This window comes from Macaca fascicularis, chromosome 6, assembly GCF_037993035.2.
Source record: "Macaca fascicularis isolate 582-1 chromosome 6, T2T-MFA8v1.1".
Classification (NCBI taxonomy): domain Eukaryota; kingdom Metazoa; phylum Chordata; class Mammalia; order Primates; family Cercopithecidae; genus Macaca; species Macaca fascicularis.
The window spans coordinates 122,420,111-122,439,274 of NC_088380.1; the positions used below are offsets into that span (position 1 = coordinate 122,420,111).

The following is a 19,164-nucleotide window of genomic DNA, read 5'->3' on the forward strand; positions in this document are numbered from 1 at the left end:
TGCTTTTTTTTTTTGGAGAATGGGATCTCACTCTGTTGCCCAGCAGGAATGCCACAGTACAATCATGACTCACTATACCCTTGAACTCCCGGGCTCAGGGGATCCTCTTGCCTCTGCAGCTTAATAATTTTTTTTTAATTTTTATTTTTTTGTAGAGTTGGGGAAATTGCCTTGTTATCCAGGCTGGTCTCAAACTTGTGGCCTCACACAATCCCCACACCTCGGCCTTCCAAAGTGCTGGGATTACAGGTGTAAGCCACCGTGGCTGATCTGGAATGCTTTCTAAAAATATGGCATTACAAATATAATACTGAACGAAGATAAAAAAGGTTAAATCTCACTTCAAGAAATTATCAGTCTAACAGCATCAGTAAAAATGGTACTTTTAGTCATGGCATAAAATACACAATAAGGCTATTTTTCAGTTATTGAGTGCTTTCAAGTTGGAAAATGCATTATGAAACACTCAAAAAGATGTTACCGGGTTTACTCATCAAGTGCTTTTGACACTATATAAATGACAGAATAACACCACAGTTAGGTGATTGGGACTCAAGAATCCTTAAATGATGGTACTGAAAACAGGTATATGACTTATTTGTCCAGAATTTGTATTATAATATAACCATGTGTATTGTCTAAAATTACAGTCTTTCCGTCTGTCCAACGTGCTTGCTCTCCTGGCTAGATATTACCTAAAAATTGGCAAAAACAGCCATTTTCCCTATTACTCCGCAGCAAAGATGTGAAACCAAAGTGCCTAATCTTTCCTGCCTGGTGGGCTGCCCTCTACTGGATTCTTTGAGGTACTCAGCCAGCAGGTCAATGTGACTATTTTTAAGAAGGTAAACAGAGACATAAATGTAAACATTAAAAAAAAAGGAACCTTTTAGTATATTAACTTTTATCATGAAAACAATTTCAGTCATTTTGAGAACTGGCAATGAAGATGCTTATACAGTCTTAGTCTCCTTTCCAACCTTGGAGGCAGATCTGCAGCAATAATAGTAACAAGTAGGAGCAATGGGTGTACTATAATGACCATCTTTTATGATGATTGGTGTATTAATACAAATCACATTTTTTTGAGTCCATTCATGCTATGGATGTTTTCTTATGCATAAAAATAGAGTAAACACATACTGAATAGATCACATCTGTTAAGTCTCTTGCCACAAGCAGCAAAACTTTTCAGAGCTGTCTCTTCTGTGAAAATCCATCTTATGTAGCAAGTTGATTTTCTTTGTGGTTCATCCCCATGCCTGAGACTTGCAGTAATGTAAAACCAGTTTACCATCACTGCCAAAACACTACAAAAAAAAGGCAACAAATCAAACTCAATCTTTATTATTCTTAGATGAAACTAAGAAAATAAATGCCATATGTATCATTAATATCCACACATGTACACTAAGTTACTTATGTTACAGGCTATCTCTTTCAAAGGATGCCTGTTTCTACCAGACACATATTAATAATCCGAAGTGTTTAATAAAATCTGTCCTTTAAGCATCTTAGGCATGAATGAGTTTATGTATTTTAATCTTGTCCTTTCTCTACATCTCCAACCACAATGTATGTAATTTCAGCTGTTTTCTAGTAGTGGTGCTACTAGGTGTACTCTAATGACTATTGCAATGACACTGTAAGATGTTGAACAAAGTCATTCTTATGCTGTTTTTTCAATTTCTTGTAGGCAGATTTGGATAACAGATTATAAGAACAATGCAGAAGAAATCAACCATAAAGAAAAAGTCTTACTTTCTAAGAATTACAAAGATGACTTTGAAATATAATTTATTCCTTGGTTCTTCAATAACTGTATAATTTATTAAGATCTTACTATGATCAAGATGTTAGATAACAGAACAAGAAAGTCATCTTTTCTTCTATCCCAGACAATTAAGAATGGCATGCTGGACGGGCGCAGTGACTCATGCCTGTAATCCCAGCACTTTGGGAGGCCAAGGTGAGTAGATCTCACAAGGTCAGTGGATCGAGACCACCCTGGCAAACATGGTGAAACCCTGTCGCTACTAAAAATAAAAAAAAAACAAATCAGCCGGGTGTGGTGGCATGTGCTTGTAGTCCCAGCTACTCGGGAGAGCAAGACAGGAAAATTGCTTGAACCCAGGAGGCGGAGGTTGCAGTGAGCCGAGATCATGCCACTGCACTCCAGCTTGGGCGACAGAGTGAGACTCGGTCTCAAAAAACAAAACAAAACAAAACAAAAGAATGGCATGCCATCTCTTGAAATAAAAATGTGAATTAACAATACTACACAATATATATATTATACAGATGTGCATACTCCATTAAGAAAAAAAAGCAATATATATGTATTTTTTTACCTCATACAGAGTTCCAACTTCTTGGTCTGGGGAAGGAGCAAAGGACTGATTCACATAAATAAACTACAAGAAAGGAGAGAAAAACAGAGATGTTTAAGGGTATCCTGATTAATCTGCATTTTTCTGCATTCCAGTCAGCTAGCTATTTCGTATTGTTTTCACAATTGAAGAAAGCTTCTCTGAACTCCTAACTTTTCTAGTCAATTCAAAGAGATCTTTATGAAGATCTCATTTTTCCTCCAGAGGAATAAAAATAACACAATTCCAGTTCCTAGAACAGTGGTTCCTAACTTTTTATAACTAAGAAACTTTTAAATATTTTTTACAAATAGCTTTTGAAGGGCTATTCAAGAAATTACATTATCATAAAAATGTCCCCACTTACCCATAAAGAATTTCCCCTAAGAAAATTACACACACACACAGTCAAAAATCAGTATGTCTAATATTCAAGGTAGTTTGTGCACTTTCCTTGGGTAAATGTATGACATATATACTTAGGTTTTTTATAAAGTCACTTAAAGGCAAATGAACAAGGAAAAAAGTAACAAAATTAAAACCTTATAACCTTGCTCTTTGAAGGATTCGCTGCTCAATGTTTCAGTTTAGTCTGTTTTTACTAAAATATTTCTAGTACTTAAAAAAAGTCAGTGTCCAAGTGCCTTCTAATAATTTTCTTTTTGGAAAACAAAACATTATATGCAGGTAACATATTTAGTTTTCCTTTAATATCCAAATTTGGGACTAAAATGTCCTGGATTAAACTTAGTATTAAAAAAAAAAAAGTATCAGAATAGTTGGTTGACAGATACTATTTTGATCACCAACCATGAACAATCAATATTGCTCGCATCTCTCTTAGCCAACATAGTGTGGTGATTAAGTGTACAGGCTCTACTGAGCCACATCTGGGTTTGAATCCTGGCTTTGAATACAAATAATCTCTCATCCTCTTTATTTGTAAGATATGGAAAATAATAGTAACTATACCTCTTGGGTCTGTTGGGAAAGACAAAATGAGATAATGCACTAAGTATCAGTGCCTGGTGTATGTACTCAAGAGGTGTTATTGTTAAATTTAAATAGTTCATGCTGAAATATCAATTCGTGGTTACGGCTGAGTAGAGTTCTGGCACAAAAATTTCAGAACTGTAACAGAAAACGATGTGCATTTTAATGTGAATTTTTTGTAATACAAATAAAATTTGTGTTCAGTGCCTGACAATTTATGAGCAAATCCAGATTTTACTCTTGTACATTATAAATGAGGGGAAGGGCTCTCAATAACAGCTTAGTTTATTTTATCAGTGTCGATGATGTGCTGAGAATTGTACACGGAACTATGAAGATTAATGTGACCTCTTCCCTCAATGAGCTTATAATCTATAGGAGAGGCAGACACACATGAATAAATATGGGTGAGAAAAGTACATCTAATGAAGTATATAGCATACAGAAATGTACACTAGTCTAGCCTAGCAAAAGGGTCAGGGACAGCTTTGTGGGAAATAAGCAGGATTTAACCAGGTGAAGAAAGTAGTAATTAGGACTTCTTAGGCAAAGGAGACAAAGAGTAAGATGGTGTTGTGTTCACAGAAAACAGCAGACTAGATGGAGCAGAGAACCAACCGAAGGAATTCAATGTGATTTTTTAACAGGTGTTAATTGGAAATTTTAAAAAAGCAATTCAGTTAGTTTAAAAGAGATAAAGCTCTATATAAGTAACAGGTTAACATCATCAATTCCACTGTAGAAACGCTAAGTGGCTTATAATTTGTTCCTTTAAAGTAGATGTAGTTACTCCAGGTTCGTGAAAGTAAAATTCCATGGAGCTATTATTTCCAAACTACAAGAACTTGGGCAGACAAAATTAGTTAGTTTTATTAATTACTTTGCCTTTAAATCAGCTTTTTTTCTTTTTACTTTTAAATCAGCAGTCTTTAAATTGATGTCTCTAGTTATTCTGGTTATAAAGCTCTCTGTCTAGTAGATTCCTCATGGATTCATTGGAATAGCATTTTCTGCTAATAGTTTGTGCCCCGATTAAGTCAGTTATGCAGGATATGAAAGCCTTATTTCACTTTTTCCTTAAGCATCTTTGCTGTCAAGGTTTGATGACAGCCTAATTTTCTAAGTCATGCCTTCTTTCCCAACCCCTACATTTCCAAATGATTTCAAGTCCAGTAATTTTAACAGAATGCATCCTGGTGTTCATTATTCTGGGTTGATACTCTCAGGTACTTGGGATGTTTTTTCTATATGTAGTTTGAAATCTCTTAAAATGACATGTTTACAGTATTTTTTCTGTTCCCTTGCTCTGGTTTTTTTCTTCACAGACTCTTGTCCAAAGGCTGACTCACTTTTAAATTTTTTTCATCTATTTTTCTTAACCCATTATCCGTTGTTTACGTTCCTCCTACTTTAGTCTCCGTTTCTGAAATAATTTTCTTTTATTTCTAATTCTTTTCCTGAGCTCTGTCACTTCATTTCTTAGTTTTACTAAAGCTGATCATTGTTTTTCTTTCATGTCTTATACTATCTTCTTGTTTTTAGCTCGTTTTGAAATACAAGGTTCCAGTTTTCGACTTGTCTTACAGGCATATTTTTCTGGCTTGATTTCATCGTCTCTGGGGATGTTGTTCTTTTCCGCATCTCTTTTTTCTTGTAACACTGTACGGAATTTGACCTTGTTATTGTTTTTATGTGAAATTAGTTTTCCTCAATTTTTAGAATGAGGTGAATTAGGGTAGTTTTTCTAACTTCATAGTGCTCCCCCTGTTGTTTTTTGTATACTGTTCAAAACGATGGAGGCCTGCTTTGAGCTTTCTAAGTTCTGTTTCCCTCCATTTTGATCTGGTCTTTCTCTTTCCTTACTTTCTCATGTCTCTACCCTTTTTAATTTTCATTTCACTTCCCAAAATTTCTCCTCAGTATGGGGTCCTGGAGCCCTCCTGGGTCTATTTTGAGATTGCTTGAGCCCTTCAAGTCCTCCTTAGTGCAAATACATTGTTATCACGTGCTACAGGAGAGGGCAAAACTCCTCTCAGTCGGCTTCTATTCTTAAATTGGCTCACTTTGCTTCTCAGTCAGGATCTATTAGCGCTTTTGAGGTTCTTCTTGTCTCAGTGCTGTCAGATGCCAACCCTGTTTCTTACTGCTTCTTTCAGCACAGATGCTGATACCATGCAGGTCCTGTGGTTGCTGGTGGTTTGCCCCCACCAACATGTGTTTTGGGGCTCATGAGGATATCTTATCACCTAGTTTTGTTACAAACACTAATCATGAGTTTTTGGTTTTGCTATCTAGTTGACTAAATTTTGTGAGAATTCAGAGAGATTCACGCATGCCTTCTGATACCACTATCTTCCCAGAATTCCTAGCGTTACTTTTTTTCCTTTAATGTCCATTTTGCTAGATAAAACTCAGAAGATATCAGTTTTAGTTTAATCTAGGAAAATGATGAAATAATTTTTTATGTTTCCTATTGCTTAAATGGGAAAGGATAATCATATTCACTACAGAGGCTTTAATTTAACCTTTATGAAATTGTTTACATAGGGTAAAATGGTTGAATGATGGCAATTTTATGTGGTTCAACCTACTATGTATTGGTATCAATCCAGTCCTTTCAGGTTACTGAATGAATATAGGCAATACAAAATTTCAAGACTCTTAACAGAGAACACAGTATCATTTCATCTTTTTAAAATCTCCATGTATTTCTAAACTAATGCATTAAATTAGTCAGTACATTTATTTTTACCAACTCTTCATGTTGCATCTTTAGTAAATATATAGCCTCTGCTCATTTCTCTCAAATGTATGTCCTCATTCCCCTGACTTTTCCATTTAGCTTCACCTTTGTGAGAGCACTTGCAGCCAAACTCTTAGATCAGAGTCAGTTTTTTGCTCCTCCCTGACAAAAAGAAATTCCAACATGTCCTGCTTTAATGATAGTTCACTTGCTTTACCCATGCACACACCTGTGTTCAGAAGCAAATAATTCCCCCTAGCACCCCCACACAAAAATTCCTGATTTTATTTAAAAAATACATAGCGATTCTTCAACTACCTATTCACTCATGCTACCTGAGTTAATACTATCCAAGATTGTGATCTATTTGCAGATAAAGGTGTCTGATATATATAAATTGTATATATAAAAAACACTTAATATGCCAAATACATGTAGACATTTAAATTTCTGTAGTCAAATGCCAAGTTAAAATGCAGTGGCATTTAAAGAATTAACCTTTACTACAACTGCCCCTGTGAAGTGCTTAATGTGTACTGTAACATGAAATATTTCTTAGTTCTTTTACAATATATGGCAAAGATACATTGCTTATCTCAAGAAAAATAGGAAAAAAGTAACTGCTATCAAAACAAATTGAAAAAATCCAAAACTTTTGTAGTAATGTACAGATATTGTAATGCTCTATGATAGATTTTTCTGCACGGGTATTCAGTGACTTTCTGAGGAAAACAATACAGGAGGCATAAATAAAATGGTTCACATTGTAAAACAAATCTAAAACATTTCATTTCAGAATTCCCCAGAGAATCCTTTGATAAAGTATATAAACTCCACTAACAAGAGATAAGGCAGGGCACAGTGGCACACTCATGTAATTCCAGCACTTCTGAGGTGGCCCCGTCTCTACTAAAAACACAAAAATTAGCCAGGCATGGTGGTGCACTCCTGTAATCCTGGCTACTCGGGTGGCTGAGGCAGGAGAATCGCTTGAACCAGGAGAAGGTTGCAGTGAGTCACTGTACTCCAGCCTGGGCAACAGAGCGAGACTGTCTCAAAGAAAATGAATAAATAAAAATAAAAGGATAAAAGGGCATAACAAAAGCAACATATGTGGCTCCATATGCATTTCTATAAACAACAGTTAATTCATTGTTGCCTAGGAACTACTGAAAATTTTTGTAGGAAAACGTCACTATTGGTTTCATACCAACTGTTCTGAGGCCACAAGTTTTAGAAACTTTTTGATGAAGTCAATGAGTCCTTGGATGGTTCGAGTTCGCTCTACCGCCCACTTCTTTGTTTTCATAATAGGAGTATCTCCCACAGCCTTTAGCAAAATGTCAACTGTAAAAGAATAAAATTTACTGACAATTACATGAAAACGTCTAAAGAGAATGGAATATAAAAGACTTAGAAATCAGAAATATTTAATCTACATCCATCTTATGTATTTATGATACTGAAGATATGTGAGAGGTATAAAAATGTTAGATTCTTTTCCGTAATTTTTTTCTTGATCCTACGAAGTTCTCCCAACAGGACTAATTTTTAAAATGCATTTTATCTTAACAGGCAATTCCAAAGAGAATACAAATGATCAATACAAAAACAATATTTAAGTTCACAAAAAGCAAAGTAAAATAATGTCATGTCCCTTTTCACCCACCAAACTACTTAAAATTAAAATAATTACCAGTGTAGATATTACTTCTGAGAATGTAAAATGGTACACTCTTTGTGGAATGCAATATGGTAATACAGATCCCAATAAAGGTATACTTTGATTCAATAATACTTCTAGAAATCTAGTCTAAGAAAATACGAGATGTGTAAAAATTCACTTAAAAACATTTCACCTCCGTTTAAGCATTTATTTTTATATGAAACACTGGTAAACCTAAATATCCAAAGGATATTTGGAGGTGACTGATTAAATGGAATGTAGTAAACAGCATATACTTTAAACTGCCTGAGGTTCAAATCCTGGCTCTGCCATTTGCTGGGTATATATGTGGATATTTAATCTCTCCAACAGCATGTATAATATCTCAAATGCATTAGAAACCATCAAAAACACATTCACATAAATATGGAAGAATATGCACCAAAACGTTATTTCTCATTAGTGACATTGTAGGCAATGGTTACTTGGTTTTACTTATGCTTTTTGTAACTACCAAATTTTCTGTAATAAACTTTTCAATAAAGGAAAGCAGTAAGTTATGAACAATAATAGAACCACCAAAGGCCAAAAAGTTGCAGAAAGAGAAATCTTAAGGTTTCAATGATCCAAAACACAGATATGCAAATCCAAACCCTATGAATCTGTCTCTTGAATAAAGTTATTTGCTAAAAAACAACAAACAAACAAACATCTGGCCAGGCGCGTAAGGTGGCTCACGCCAGTAATCTCAGCGCTTTGGGAGGTCAAGGAAGGAGGATCACTTGAGGTCAGGAGTTCAAGAGGGCCCAGTCCCCTTCCAACTTCTTGTTCAAGACTAGCCTGGCCAACATGGTGAAACCCCGTCTCTACTAAAAATACAAAAAATCAGCCAGGGGTGGTGGTGCATGCCTGTAATCCCAGCTACTTGGGAGGCTGAGACAGGGGAATCACTTGAACCCGGGATGCGGAGGTTGCAGTGAGCCGAGATGCGCCACTGCACTCCAGCCTGGGTGACACACTGAGACATCCTCTCAAAAAAAAAAAAAAAAAAAAAGACATCTGCAGTCAAAAACCAAGACACATTGAAAGCAAAATAGTGTATTGCTGCCCCCTAAAGTTAACTCTACTCTACTACACCCTTCTTGCTCCATTCTTTTGGTATTAAATGTTGGAGCCGAAAGATCAGAGGTCAATTTATTCAAGTTTACCCCTGGAATGAAGGCATCTAGAACACATGATGCATGCACATTTTATCTTCCTACTAAAGAACTAATTATCCTAGGCCCAGTTATCTCGGGAATAGGAATGTATTTGGAGAAAACATGGGATTTTATTTATCCTATCTTTCATACCTCCCTTCACTGCTCCCTCAATCCCCTGGGGCTATCAGTAAATCGATTAACGCAATTAAACATTTCCAGAAAGTGAAGCAGAAAATATCATGAGTTATGCTACCTCAGGAAGAAGTGTAAGACAGTGAGAAACTAGAGAAGGAAAATAATTTAATTACAGTTGCCCTCTCTTTTTAATTTTAAAGGTAATTTGCCTGTAGTTTTGAACCCCGGATACACATTAGAATCAACTAGGAAAACACTTACTCCCCAGGTAACCTAACATACCGCCAGTGCCAAAACCTTGGTCTGTTTCAACAATCTTTCTTCTGTAGATTAAAACAAAGGCTGAGGATACAAAACAGTTAAGCTGCTTTCATCAGATTATCCTCAACAAATGATGACAACCTCAAGGTAGGAATAGTTAGAAATAGGTTAGGAATAGAAAGTTTTATATTGGAGAGGCAAACTCAAATGCTAACAAGAGCCAGAAAATAAAAATCTGATCCTTAAATGACAGTTCAATTTGCAAAAAATACTGTTCAGACCAAGAAAATATGCCCTCGAGCAATATTTCGATTGTAAGCCACTGTTTTTTTAGCTTTTCACACAGCTATCATCAGGGTCAAGTAATAAGCTTTTGACTAAGACTGTTAGACCTTAAAACGAATCTCGGAAAGTCCGCTCTTGCCTATAGTACATTGGAAGAAAAAACGCAACAAAAAACTGTAAAACCTGCGGAATTCTTTTGAAGAAAGATTCTAGCGGCTATCCATGAAAAGTCTCACAGTGCATCACGTGGAAATGGGAGTCTGACTTAAAGGGGGAGGGGGGCAGTCTTGGGAGAGAATTATCCTCCACAGCAGCAGAAGTTGAAGAAAAGGCAATGAGACCAATGTCTTTTTTTTTTTTTTTTTTTTTTGAGGTGGAGTTCGCTCTTGTTGTCTAGGCTGGAGTGCAACAGCGCGACCTCCGCTCACTGCCACCTCCGCCTCGTGTGTTCAAGCGACTCTCCTGCTTCAGCCTCCCGAGTAGCTGGGATTACCGGCGCGCGCCACCACGCCCAGCTAATTTTTATATTTTTAGTAAAAACGGAGTCTCACCATGTTGGCCAGGCTGGTCTCGAACTCTTGACCTCAGGTGATCCACCCGCCTCGGCCTCCCAAAGTGCTGGGATTTACAGGCCTGAGCCACCGCGCCCTGCCAGAGACCACTGTCATCTTAAGACTGAACGCGGAAAACTTGTCTATGGACAAAATCAGCCTCTCTGAATCGAGGATGCTTATATGCTGCTTTTCTCATAGGCAACTCTAACTCTAGAGAGTGCTTTAGAACACGTAACCTTGGAAATCTCTTTTACAAAGGAAAACATTCTCAAACAATAAAGGGTTGAGGATAGCTGGTTCAAGCAATGAAATAACTCAAAAAGGTTCCAAAATGTGTTTCTTAAAAAGGTAACATCTATGCCTTTAGCTTTCCCTTAGCAGTCTTCATTTTGCGTAAGAATTTGGTTTTTGGTTTAAGGAGCGAATTCACAACCAACTGGGAGGGGGAAAAAACCAAAAAAGCGAGTAAGTCGGAAGGCGTGAATTCTAATCCAGGCTTTGCCAGTGACCATCCCTACCACCTTAAAACATTATTAAAATAATTAGCTCCTGTGTTAAGTACCTGGAATTACCGAGAACCCCCACTCAGCTCCCTCCCTCCTTCAAAGAGCTTGCAGTCTGGCCAACTCAAAGAATATAGAAAGGGGTGTGGCAGCCAAGTATCAGGACCTACACCGACAGACATAGTATTTTAACACTCAACTCATAAGCCTTAAAAATCAAAAAGTACACTTCTTCTGATGACTAGTCAAAATGCAGGTCTAGGACGGGAGTTCCTCTAAATTTTGCTTCTTTACTGGCCGCCACCCCCAGTCGGATGCAATCTGAACCTCCCGCCTCTCTGCCCGGAAATAAATTCAGTTACTTTTTTTCTTGGTGTCGCCAGCAGGTTCCTCTGTTCCCGGGGAAACTGCAGCGGAAGACGGGGGCTCCGGGGTGGTTGTTTCTGGGGAGACCTCCGTAGGTCCTTCCCCTCCAGCAGCACTTGAGGGAGGAAGCTGCAACATGGACTGCGGCTCCTCCGCCATCTTGCTTGGAGAGATTGGAGAACGGAAGTAGCGATTGAGCGCGTGCAGTGGGCGTGCTTTTTCTCCAGAGAGCGTAGCAAAGGAGGCGCCGGAGAAGGGGAACCCAATTCCACAGTGAAACTTGGTGTTCCTGGCAAGTCATTCAAATCGAAGCTGTGGCAGACTTCTGAACGTTAATAACGCAACATGTGTTTCTCCGCGACTACAGACCTCAGTAAAGGAGAGGTGGGCAACGTCTTCGTGCTTGGTCGAATGCGCACACTCCCCTGTTGGGCCGCTGGCTCGGACCTACAAATGTTTCCGCTTTCCTCAGTGCCTGCCCCGCCCAGGCCCCGCCTCTCGGGCCCCGCCCGGCGACACGGGAGCGCGCGCGGGCGCGTACGGGAGGGGGCGGGTGGGGAAGGATCGCCGGCGAGATTACGAGGCGAGGCTCGTGCGCCCGCCCCCGCCCTGGCCCCCAGTGCCCACCCGGTCGGCCAGGCACAGCCATGATTAAGGCGATCCTAATCTTCAACAACCACGGGAAGCCGCGGCTCTCCAAGTTCTACCAACCCTACGTGAGTATCCAGCTGCTGCTGATCCGGGCGAGGGGGAGTCGTTGGCGACGGGCAGCGCCCAGCGCGGCTTCCTCAGAGCGACCCCCTCCGGCGCGCTGCGGCCCTTCTCCCATCCTGGCCGCCTGGCTCTCGCCGGCTGTCAGCCTCCCGGTGGGTGTGGACGGGGTGCCCACCTCCCTGCCGCGCGGTCAGCCACCGACGTGGCTTTGCCCGGGCGGTTCCTCCGCCCGTCGGTGGGCTGCGTGCCTTCCCGGCTGCGCGGGCGAGGCCCTGGAGACTTCCCGGTGCCTGGCCCTCGCCGATCGGGCAGCGGCAGCCCACCCGCGCCCCGGAGCCCTGCGCCCCGGCCCCAAGAGCCAATCCCGCGCGACTGCCTTGTGCCGCCCGCGGCTGCAGTTAGCTCGGGAGGAGGAAGACCGGGCGGGACTTGTTCTTCTCGCCCCCCTTCCCCGACTCCCAGCCTTTGCAAGTGGACTTCTTTCTGTTCTTTGGACAGATGGGCTACTGGTTTTCACTGTAATCCTCTCATAGGGCAGGAACTTTGGCTTCCTGCGTTTGATAACTGCACGCTCTGTACAGTCTCTCTCCTGTATGTTTCGATACGTGACCGACTGCCCAGTGTGACTTTCAGGTGCCTCCTTATTAAAGAGGAAGATACGTGAGGACCTAATGTTTTTATCAGGCCTTTTAGCAGCTGGCTGCAAATTATTTACCCTCGAAGTAACCGGCGACGTTTGTAGTTGAGTGATTGGAACTGTGGTTCTATACGTAAAAGTTATGATTCTTTACCTAAAAGTTTTAGGTTCTATACCTAAAAGTTAAGCTTCTGGTTTGGCATTTTTCCACGTATGGGAATTTGCCATCATTTATAGTTTTTTTCTATTTATGAAGAATAGTAGCATTTGTAGAACTTCTCTTTTAGATGTGTGAATACTGTTTAGTATGGACAAGTGCAGGAGGCATTAAGGTAGTAGAGATAAGTGATTTATTGATGATCGAGGAAGGGTTTTATAGAGGTATGTGCTCATCTGAGCGAAAATTCACTAGCTGAAACACATAAAATTGGGTTCCCAGTGGTAGGATTAATGTGAGGTGTAACTGTTGTGTGGTATTGTGGCACTTTGCTTATAGCCAGAAATGAGCTTTCAATTCAATTTTGAAATTGTGCCAAGGCTAACACTTTTATGCAGATAAGTCCCAGATGGAAATCAATCTTGCCGTTACAAAGTAAATGTTAAAATGTCAGTTTGCCTAAAATGATAATGCAGTCTGTGGAGGTGTTAGTTGAAGTGAGAAATCTTGAGCTTATTCTTCATTTTTTTTTCAGTTGTTTTGCTTTTGCTAGCTATAAAGAATATTTTCTGCTACTCCTGTGTGGTTTTAATTTAGTATAACTTAAATACTGATGGTCTGTTTAAAAATTCTACATCATTCTGTAATCCAGCTTAAATTCTAGTTGATCCTCCCGAGTGAAAAAAATGCCATTAACTTTACCTGTTTGTTAAAAGATAGTACCGGCCTTTATTGAAGGAATCTTTTTCATAACCATTTTGCCAGTGTCATCCATTTGCAGTATAAAAAAGGTATGTTGCAATAGTGAAACAATTCAAAAAATTATTTTTCCATATCTAAACTTAAGCAATGTTCAAAACAGTGGGTTTTCTGGCTAATCCATATAATCAGTGTATACTATTCGTGTAGTATAGAATGTAACTATCTACTGAAAAATGCATTTAATTTAGAAACTCAGGAATCTGCCTTTCCCTTGTCCAAAAGTGGAACAGAAGTATTGTTTACCATCACTCACTAGGTAGCAGTGACGGTTAATGTGGGAAGAGGCAGTTCTGGCAGCAGTGGCAGCTCTGGTGGCATTTTTGGCCATGGTATGAGTGACAGTGCCACTGAGGGCAGAGAGCTAGAAGATATATAAAGAAGAATCTGGTGGTCACTGGCCATGTATAAGTGGAGTATGAGAAGTTGTTTCTGTGTATTAAGTTTCTATAAGTTGGGTTTTGCTGAGTGTGGTTTTTTTTGTCTTTCGGGAATAATTTAAGATTATTTACATATTTGCTTCCTCCACTAGACCATAACCTTTTTGAGGACAGTTATTTTTTTTTCATTCATTCATTCCATCAGTTTGTCGACAGATATTTAATTCATGCCTACCATATGCAGAAACAGTTTTAAAATCTGAAGATGAACAGATAACTTTTGCCCTTGCTTGAGAAACATAGATAGAGCTATTAAGGAGTAGGCTATATTATAGCATGCCAGATAGTATTAAGTGCTGTGGAAAAAAAATAAAGCACGGAACAGTCTTAGAGACTGAGAGGATGACAGTTGAAAATAGGATAGTCTGGTAAGTTCTCACTGAGAAGGTAGCATTTGAGCAAAGACTTGAACAAGGTAAGAAAGGCAGCCTTCCAGATATCTAGGGGAAGAGCATCCCAGGTACAAGGAGCAGCAAATGCAAAAACCCTGAAGAGAGTGCCTGTTGGAAGAACCCCAGGAATTTCTACATAGCAGGAGCAGACTGTGTAAGGGAACATGAGTTGAAAGTGTCTGTGTAGGGCGTCATTCTATTCTTGCTGCCTGGAATGTCCTTCCTTTCCGTTGCCACGTGTACAAATTCAACCCCTTGTTCTAGGCCCAGCACAAACGTCACCTAAACAGTCTGTGAAGCCTTTGATCTTGCTCAAAGGCTCCTCTTGTGTTTTAGGATTTTATTTTTTATCTTTGTTATGGCACAATATTCTTGTTCACAGCCTGTAATTCCTCGTGGCAGCCATCCTATAGAATACTTGAAGGAACGTATGAGATTTTAGAGATATTTGTGTCATTCTTAGCAGTCAACACTGAGGCTTGAACATAGAAAACTAACTCTTTGCTAAATGCATTTATTTAGAATCTCCTAGCTTGGGATAGAGTTTGGATTAGAATTGACTTCCTGAGTTTCCGTCTGTCTTTTAAAATGTAGTCCTTCACTAACTAGAGGTTTTACGAATTTCTGCCTTTAGCATAAAAGTAGTGATGGAATACCTGTTACTCAGCTGTTTCTGTTTTAAGAGGTCTCTAAGACGTATATGTCCAATATGAATAAAAATTTTGAGTTTAATTTATTGAACAATATCTAGGGATGTGACTGAGCTAACGATTCCATATGCTGGCAGGATGCTGAGGTTTGAGTCCAACAGTAATGGTTTAACACTAAGCCATTTGAAAAATGTTTAACCCTTTGCCAACAAGTTTATGCTACTGCATTGCATTTTCATTCCTCGTTTATCTCCCTCATAATATAACAACTTATATATTCATCTGCCCTTTAACAGTGCACATTTCCATTTCATGCTGTAATGGATTGTTAGATTAAATTGTGGCTCCAAGCTGCTATATGTGAGAAATATGAAGTCACACACCTGTTTTGCTAAACGGAAGTTTTGGTTCATTCTGCTAGAGTTAGACATTACGAATTCAAGTGTGGGCTGGGTGCCTTGGCTCATGCCTGTAATCTCAACACTTTGGGAGGCTGAGGCAGGCGGATCACCTGAGGTCAGGAGTTCAAGACCAGTCTGGCCAACATGGTGAAACCCCATCTCTACTAAAAATACAAAAATTAGCCAGGCATGGTAGCGCACGCCTATAATTGCAGCTACTCGGGAGGCTGAGGTAGGAGAATTGCTTGAACCTGGGGAGGTAGAGGCTACAGTGAGCTGAGATCGTGCCATTGCATTCCAGCCTGGGTGACAGAACGAGACTCCGTCTCAAAAAAAAAAAAAATTCCAGTCTGTACTCAGAATGCCTCCCTTTTTGTTTTTGCCTTCTATATCCTTGGTCTATGACTGCACAAATTCAAATATTTTTCTTCATTTGTCTTTTTAAGTTGATGCGTAGCTTCAGCGACTTGGCAGCAGTAACCTTTAGTCTTTTAATACTTGCCTAACAGTATTTGTGCGTTACTGTAAATAACTAATGAGACTTATATCTTATAAACCAAATATATTTTTACATAGCTATCAAACAAAAAAATCTCTTGGGTTATGATTCCATAGTGTATCCTCTGGTGAATTACTTAAAAAAAATTTTTTTTATAGAGAAAAGGTCTCACTTTGCTTAGGCTGGTCTTAACCTCCTGGCCTCAAGCAGTCCTCCAACTTTGGCCTCTCCAAGTGCTGGGATAAAGATCTGAGCCACTATGCCTGGCCTGTGAATTACTTTTATAAAGTGGAAATGTCTTTCTTTTGTGTGGATTATCTTAGTAGTTTCTGCAGATATAAAATACCATGTGTATATATGCATGTGTGCGTACACACCACACATATATGAAGTACAAGCCGGAAAATTTTCAAGTTAATGTATATGAGTTGCCTCAATTTTTTAATAAACTATATTTAATTAAACTGTTAACCAAATGCAAGCCTTAGGAGAAACTCTAAGATTCTTCTTTCCCGTTTTTCTTTTAAATTTTTAGCATAAAAATACAAAGTATTGAAAGTATAGATAACATTTTTTCTTTTAAAAATATCCCTTAAAAAGATCCATCCATGTTCACTGATGTCTTTTTTTAGTGACTATTAAGACATTGTGGCAGATGGGATAATTAAACTTAAGTCTGTGATCAAGATAGAATTATCAACACTGCTGAGTATGAGGGTGTTAACACGTATTAACACATGGCATTTCAGCTTTTTGTTAAGAAGAAAATTCCATACGATTTGGTTTCCTTCCATATTAGTTATAATGCATTTGTCTGCATAAATTGGGTTTTATGTAGCCTGACTCAAATGTTTAGAAAGAACTATGTGAGGTACATTATAGGAAGTGCAGAGTAGTAGACGGATTCCAAAATTAAATGATTCAACAAATCGATGACTTTATTGTAGATCCAATTTCTTTTTCTTTATCTGCTTTGCTCATCACAAAATTACTATTTCCAAAGGCTGTTTTTCTCCTTGAAATTGGTGGTAATCAATTCAATTCAGAAAGAGACAACTATCTGTTTCTGCAGTCCTGGACTGTGTCTTTTTCTTCATTCTGCTTAGACCCACCCAAGACCAATAATATTAATAGCTTACCCTAATCAAGATCTAACCTTGGATTGGAGCTGAAGATGAGAGTGCAAACGGGAATGAAATGGATATTCTGTTGGAAAGATTAAAGAAAGGAGTGGATGGTGGGTAGGCAAACAAGGGTCTGCTATTTCCTCTTCTAAACTTTTAAAAAAATATTTATTTTTATGGCCGGGCACGGTGGCTCATGCCTGTAATCCCAGCATGTTGGGAGGCCTAGGTGGGAGGATCATTTGAGCTCCGGAGTTCAAGACCAGCCTGGGCAATGTGGCAAAACCCTGTCTCTATGCAAAAAATACAAAAATTAGCGAGTCATGTTAGCACACACCTATAGTCCTAGCTACTTAGGTGACTGAGGTGGGAGGATTGCTTGAGCTCCGGAGGTTGAGGCTGCAGTGAGCTGAGATTGCACCATTGCACTCCAGCCTGGGTGCCAGAGGAGACTCAGTCTCAAAAAATTAAAAAAAAAATTTTTTTATTAAGGTACAGATGACAAAAAAAATTACACATATTTACAGTGTACATGCCATTTTCGTATATGTATGTATTGTGAAATGGGTAAATCAAGCTAATTAACATATCTGTCACCACTGTTCCCTCTTTATTAGCTTTTAATATATATTAGTTTTCTGTAATTTTAATATGCTTCTGAGGTTAATATCAGGAATGGTTCCTTGTAATATGCAATACTGAACATGTGTCACAATAGGTCTTAATTTCAGGTTTTCCTTGTATCAAAGTGTCCTCGAAAAACCCCAATGCTGATACGGTCACAGTCTTTATATGAAGTATGCTGGAAAACTTGCTTTTTAAAAATTAAGGTTAAACCTTTTGAATATTTAATTGTAAAGGAGGAAATAAAGTGTTCAAAGTTAAAATGATTTTTGGTTTTGAGGTAACTGTTATAAACAGTACAATGTTATAGGTCATTTCATGGCTTTTCTAAAAGAAGGCCTTACATAACGTACCTATATTATATTCTTTAGCAAAGGTGTTTTCAATTTTAAGTAAGTTTCTTTTTTGTGACTATGTGGAAAATTAAGTATTAAGGCCACTAAGGTCATTCTTGATTTTCCCACACACAGGTAATTATTAACACTTAGTGTATTTCCCCCAGTCTTTATTTTTCCTTTCAGAATGTCCCAGTGAATAGGATATACCTTTTAGACATTAATAACACAAATAAATGCTTTGAAGCTGATGGTGGATTTATTAGACATTGTGGCTTTAAGGTAACTGAGTATGTTAATGTTCAGCCACTCTATTGTTAAAATTTAAAAAACACAATATATGTTAATAGCACATTAATAATTTGCATGTTTTAAGAACTGTATGTATATCTTTTGTATAAAATTAAACTTAAACCTGTGTAACCTGAGGTTATCAGTGTCCTTGTCTTTTTCATTCTAAAGGGAAATCTTCGCTAATTTTTGTTTGAAAGTCAAGAGTTCATTCTTGCCTTTAGCACTTAGAGTCTTCTTTGTACCTGGGGATTATGGATTTTGTCACTGCTGTTTATAATTCAAGGGGGTTCTGAGCTGTTACCATCGAGAGGGCCCAGTCCCCTTCCAACTTCTTGTTATATAAAACTCTCACATTAGGCTAACTAAACACATTCTTTCTTCACCCATCCCGCCTTTTCAGCTTTCCTCTCATCAAATCCTTTGAACTACAATATAGTTAGAATTCTTTGCTGAAGAATCAGGCAACTCTTAGAAGGATACGGAGATGAAAAAAGAACAATTCTAGCTACCAACTGTTTTCTTAAGACTCCAAGTGGAGGAAGCACCTGTAGAGTTAGGCCTCTGACTAGGCCTTCTAGAGATAGGCCTGTGGGAAGAGGAGTGAGCTTTCTGGATACTTTCTGATCTGTCTCTCCGTTACACTCTTCTCTTGTCCTGTCCATATTCTTTCAAGTATTTATTTGTTGCTTGTATGGCCCTATTGTAAGCACTAGTAATACAGTGATGAGTAAGACAGATGTCACCCTTGCCCTATGAGTTTACATTCTGGTGATAGGAGATAGGCAATAAATTATTTAAGATTGTAATTAGTCTGAAGAAAAACGAAACAGTATAAGGGAATAAAGCTTGACGGAGGAGAGCCTGTATTAGATAGGGTCATCGGGAATACCTCTTTGACGACCTGACATTTGAGAGGAAAACTGAATGAGATAAGAGAGGGAGAATTATAAGAACAGCAAAGAAATGAATGTTTCAGGCAGAAAGAGGTGCAGTCTCCCTCAAATGGGACCACACTTGATGTGTTCAGGAATAGCAAGAAGGTAAGCTGAGAAATCACAGGG

At 38.7% G+C, this 19,164-nt stretch overlaps 2 protein-coding genes across 20 annotated transcripts in view; one reads left to right on the forward strand and one right to left on the reverse strand.

Moving 5' to 3' along the window:
* Positions 1-887: 887 nt before the first annotated feature.
* On the reverse strand, positions 888-11,570 carry ATG12 (autophagy related 12). The gene is given in 5 exon segments (XM_045394124.2): positions 888-1,310; positions 2,352-2,414; positions 7,316-7,452; positions 11,074-11,296; positions 11,298-11,570. Coding segments are annotated over 5 exon segments (564 nt in total). The 5' UTR covers positions 11,379-11,570; the 3' UTR covers positions 888-1,250.
* Positions 11,283-19,164, forward strand: part of AP3S1 (adaptor related protein complex 3 subunit sigma 1) — a 158,326-nt gene continuing 150,444 nt past the window's right edge. For 14 of the 19 annotated variants that reach the window (XR_010587573.2, XR_010587572.1, XR_012414024.1 and 11 more), the window contains exon 1: positions 11,621-11,793. Coding sequence is in view for 15 of the 19 variants with exons in the window: in XM_065546656.1 (XP_065402728.1) it covers positions 11,725-11,793 (69 nt within the window). In the remaining 4 variants the exon portion in view is untranslated. Of the gene's footprint in view, positions 11,462-11,620; positions 11,794-19,164 lie in introns of those variants that run through there. The other 5 variants (XR_012414023.1, XM_073994079.1, XM_045394119.2 and 2 more) reach the window with 1 other exon arrangement.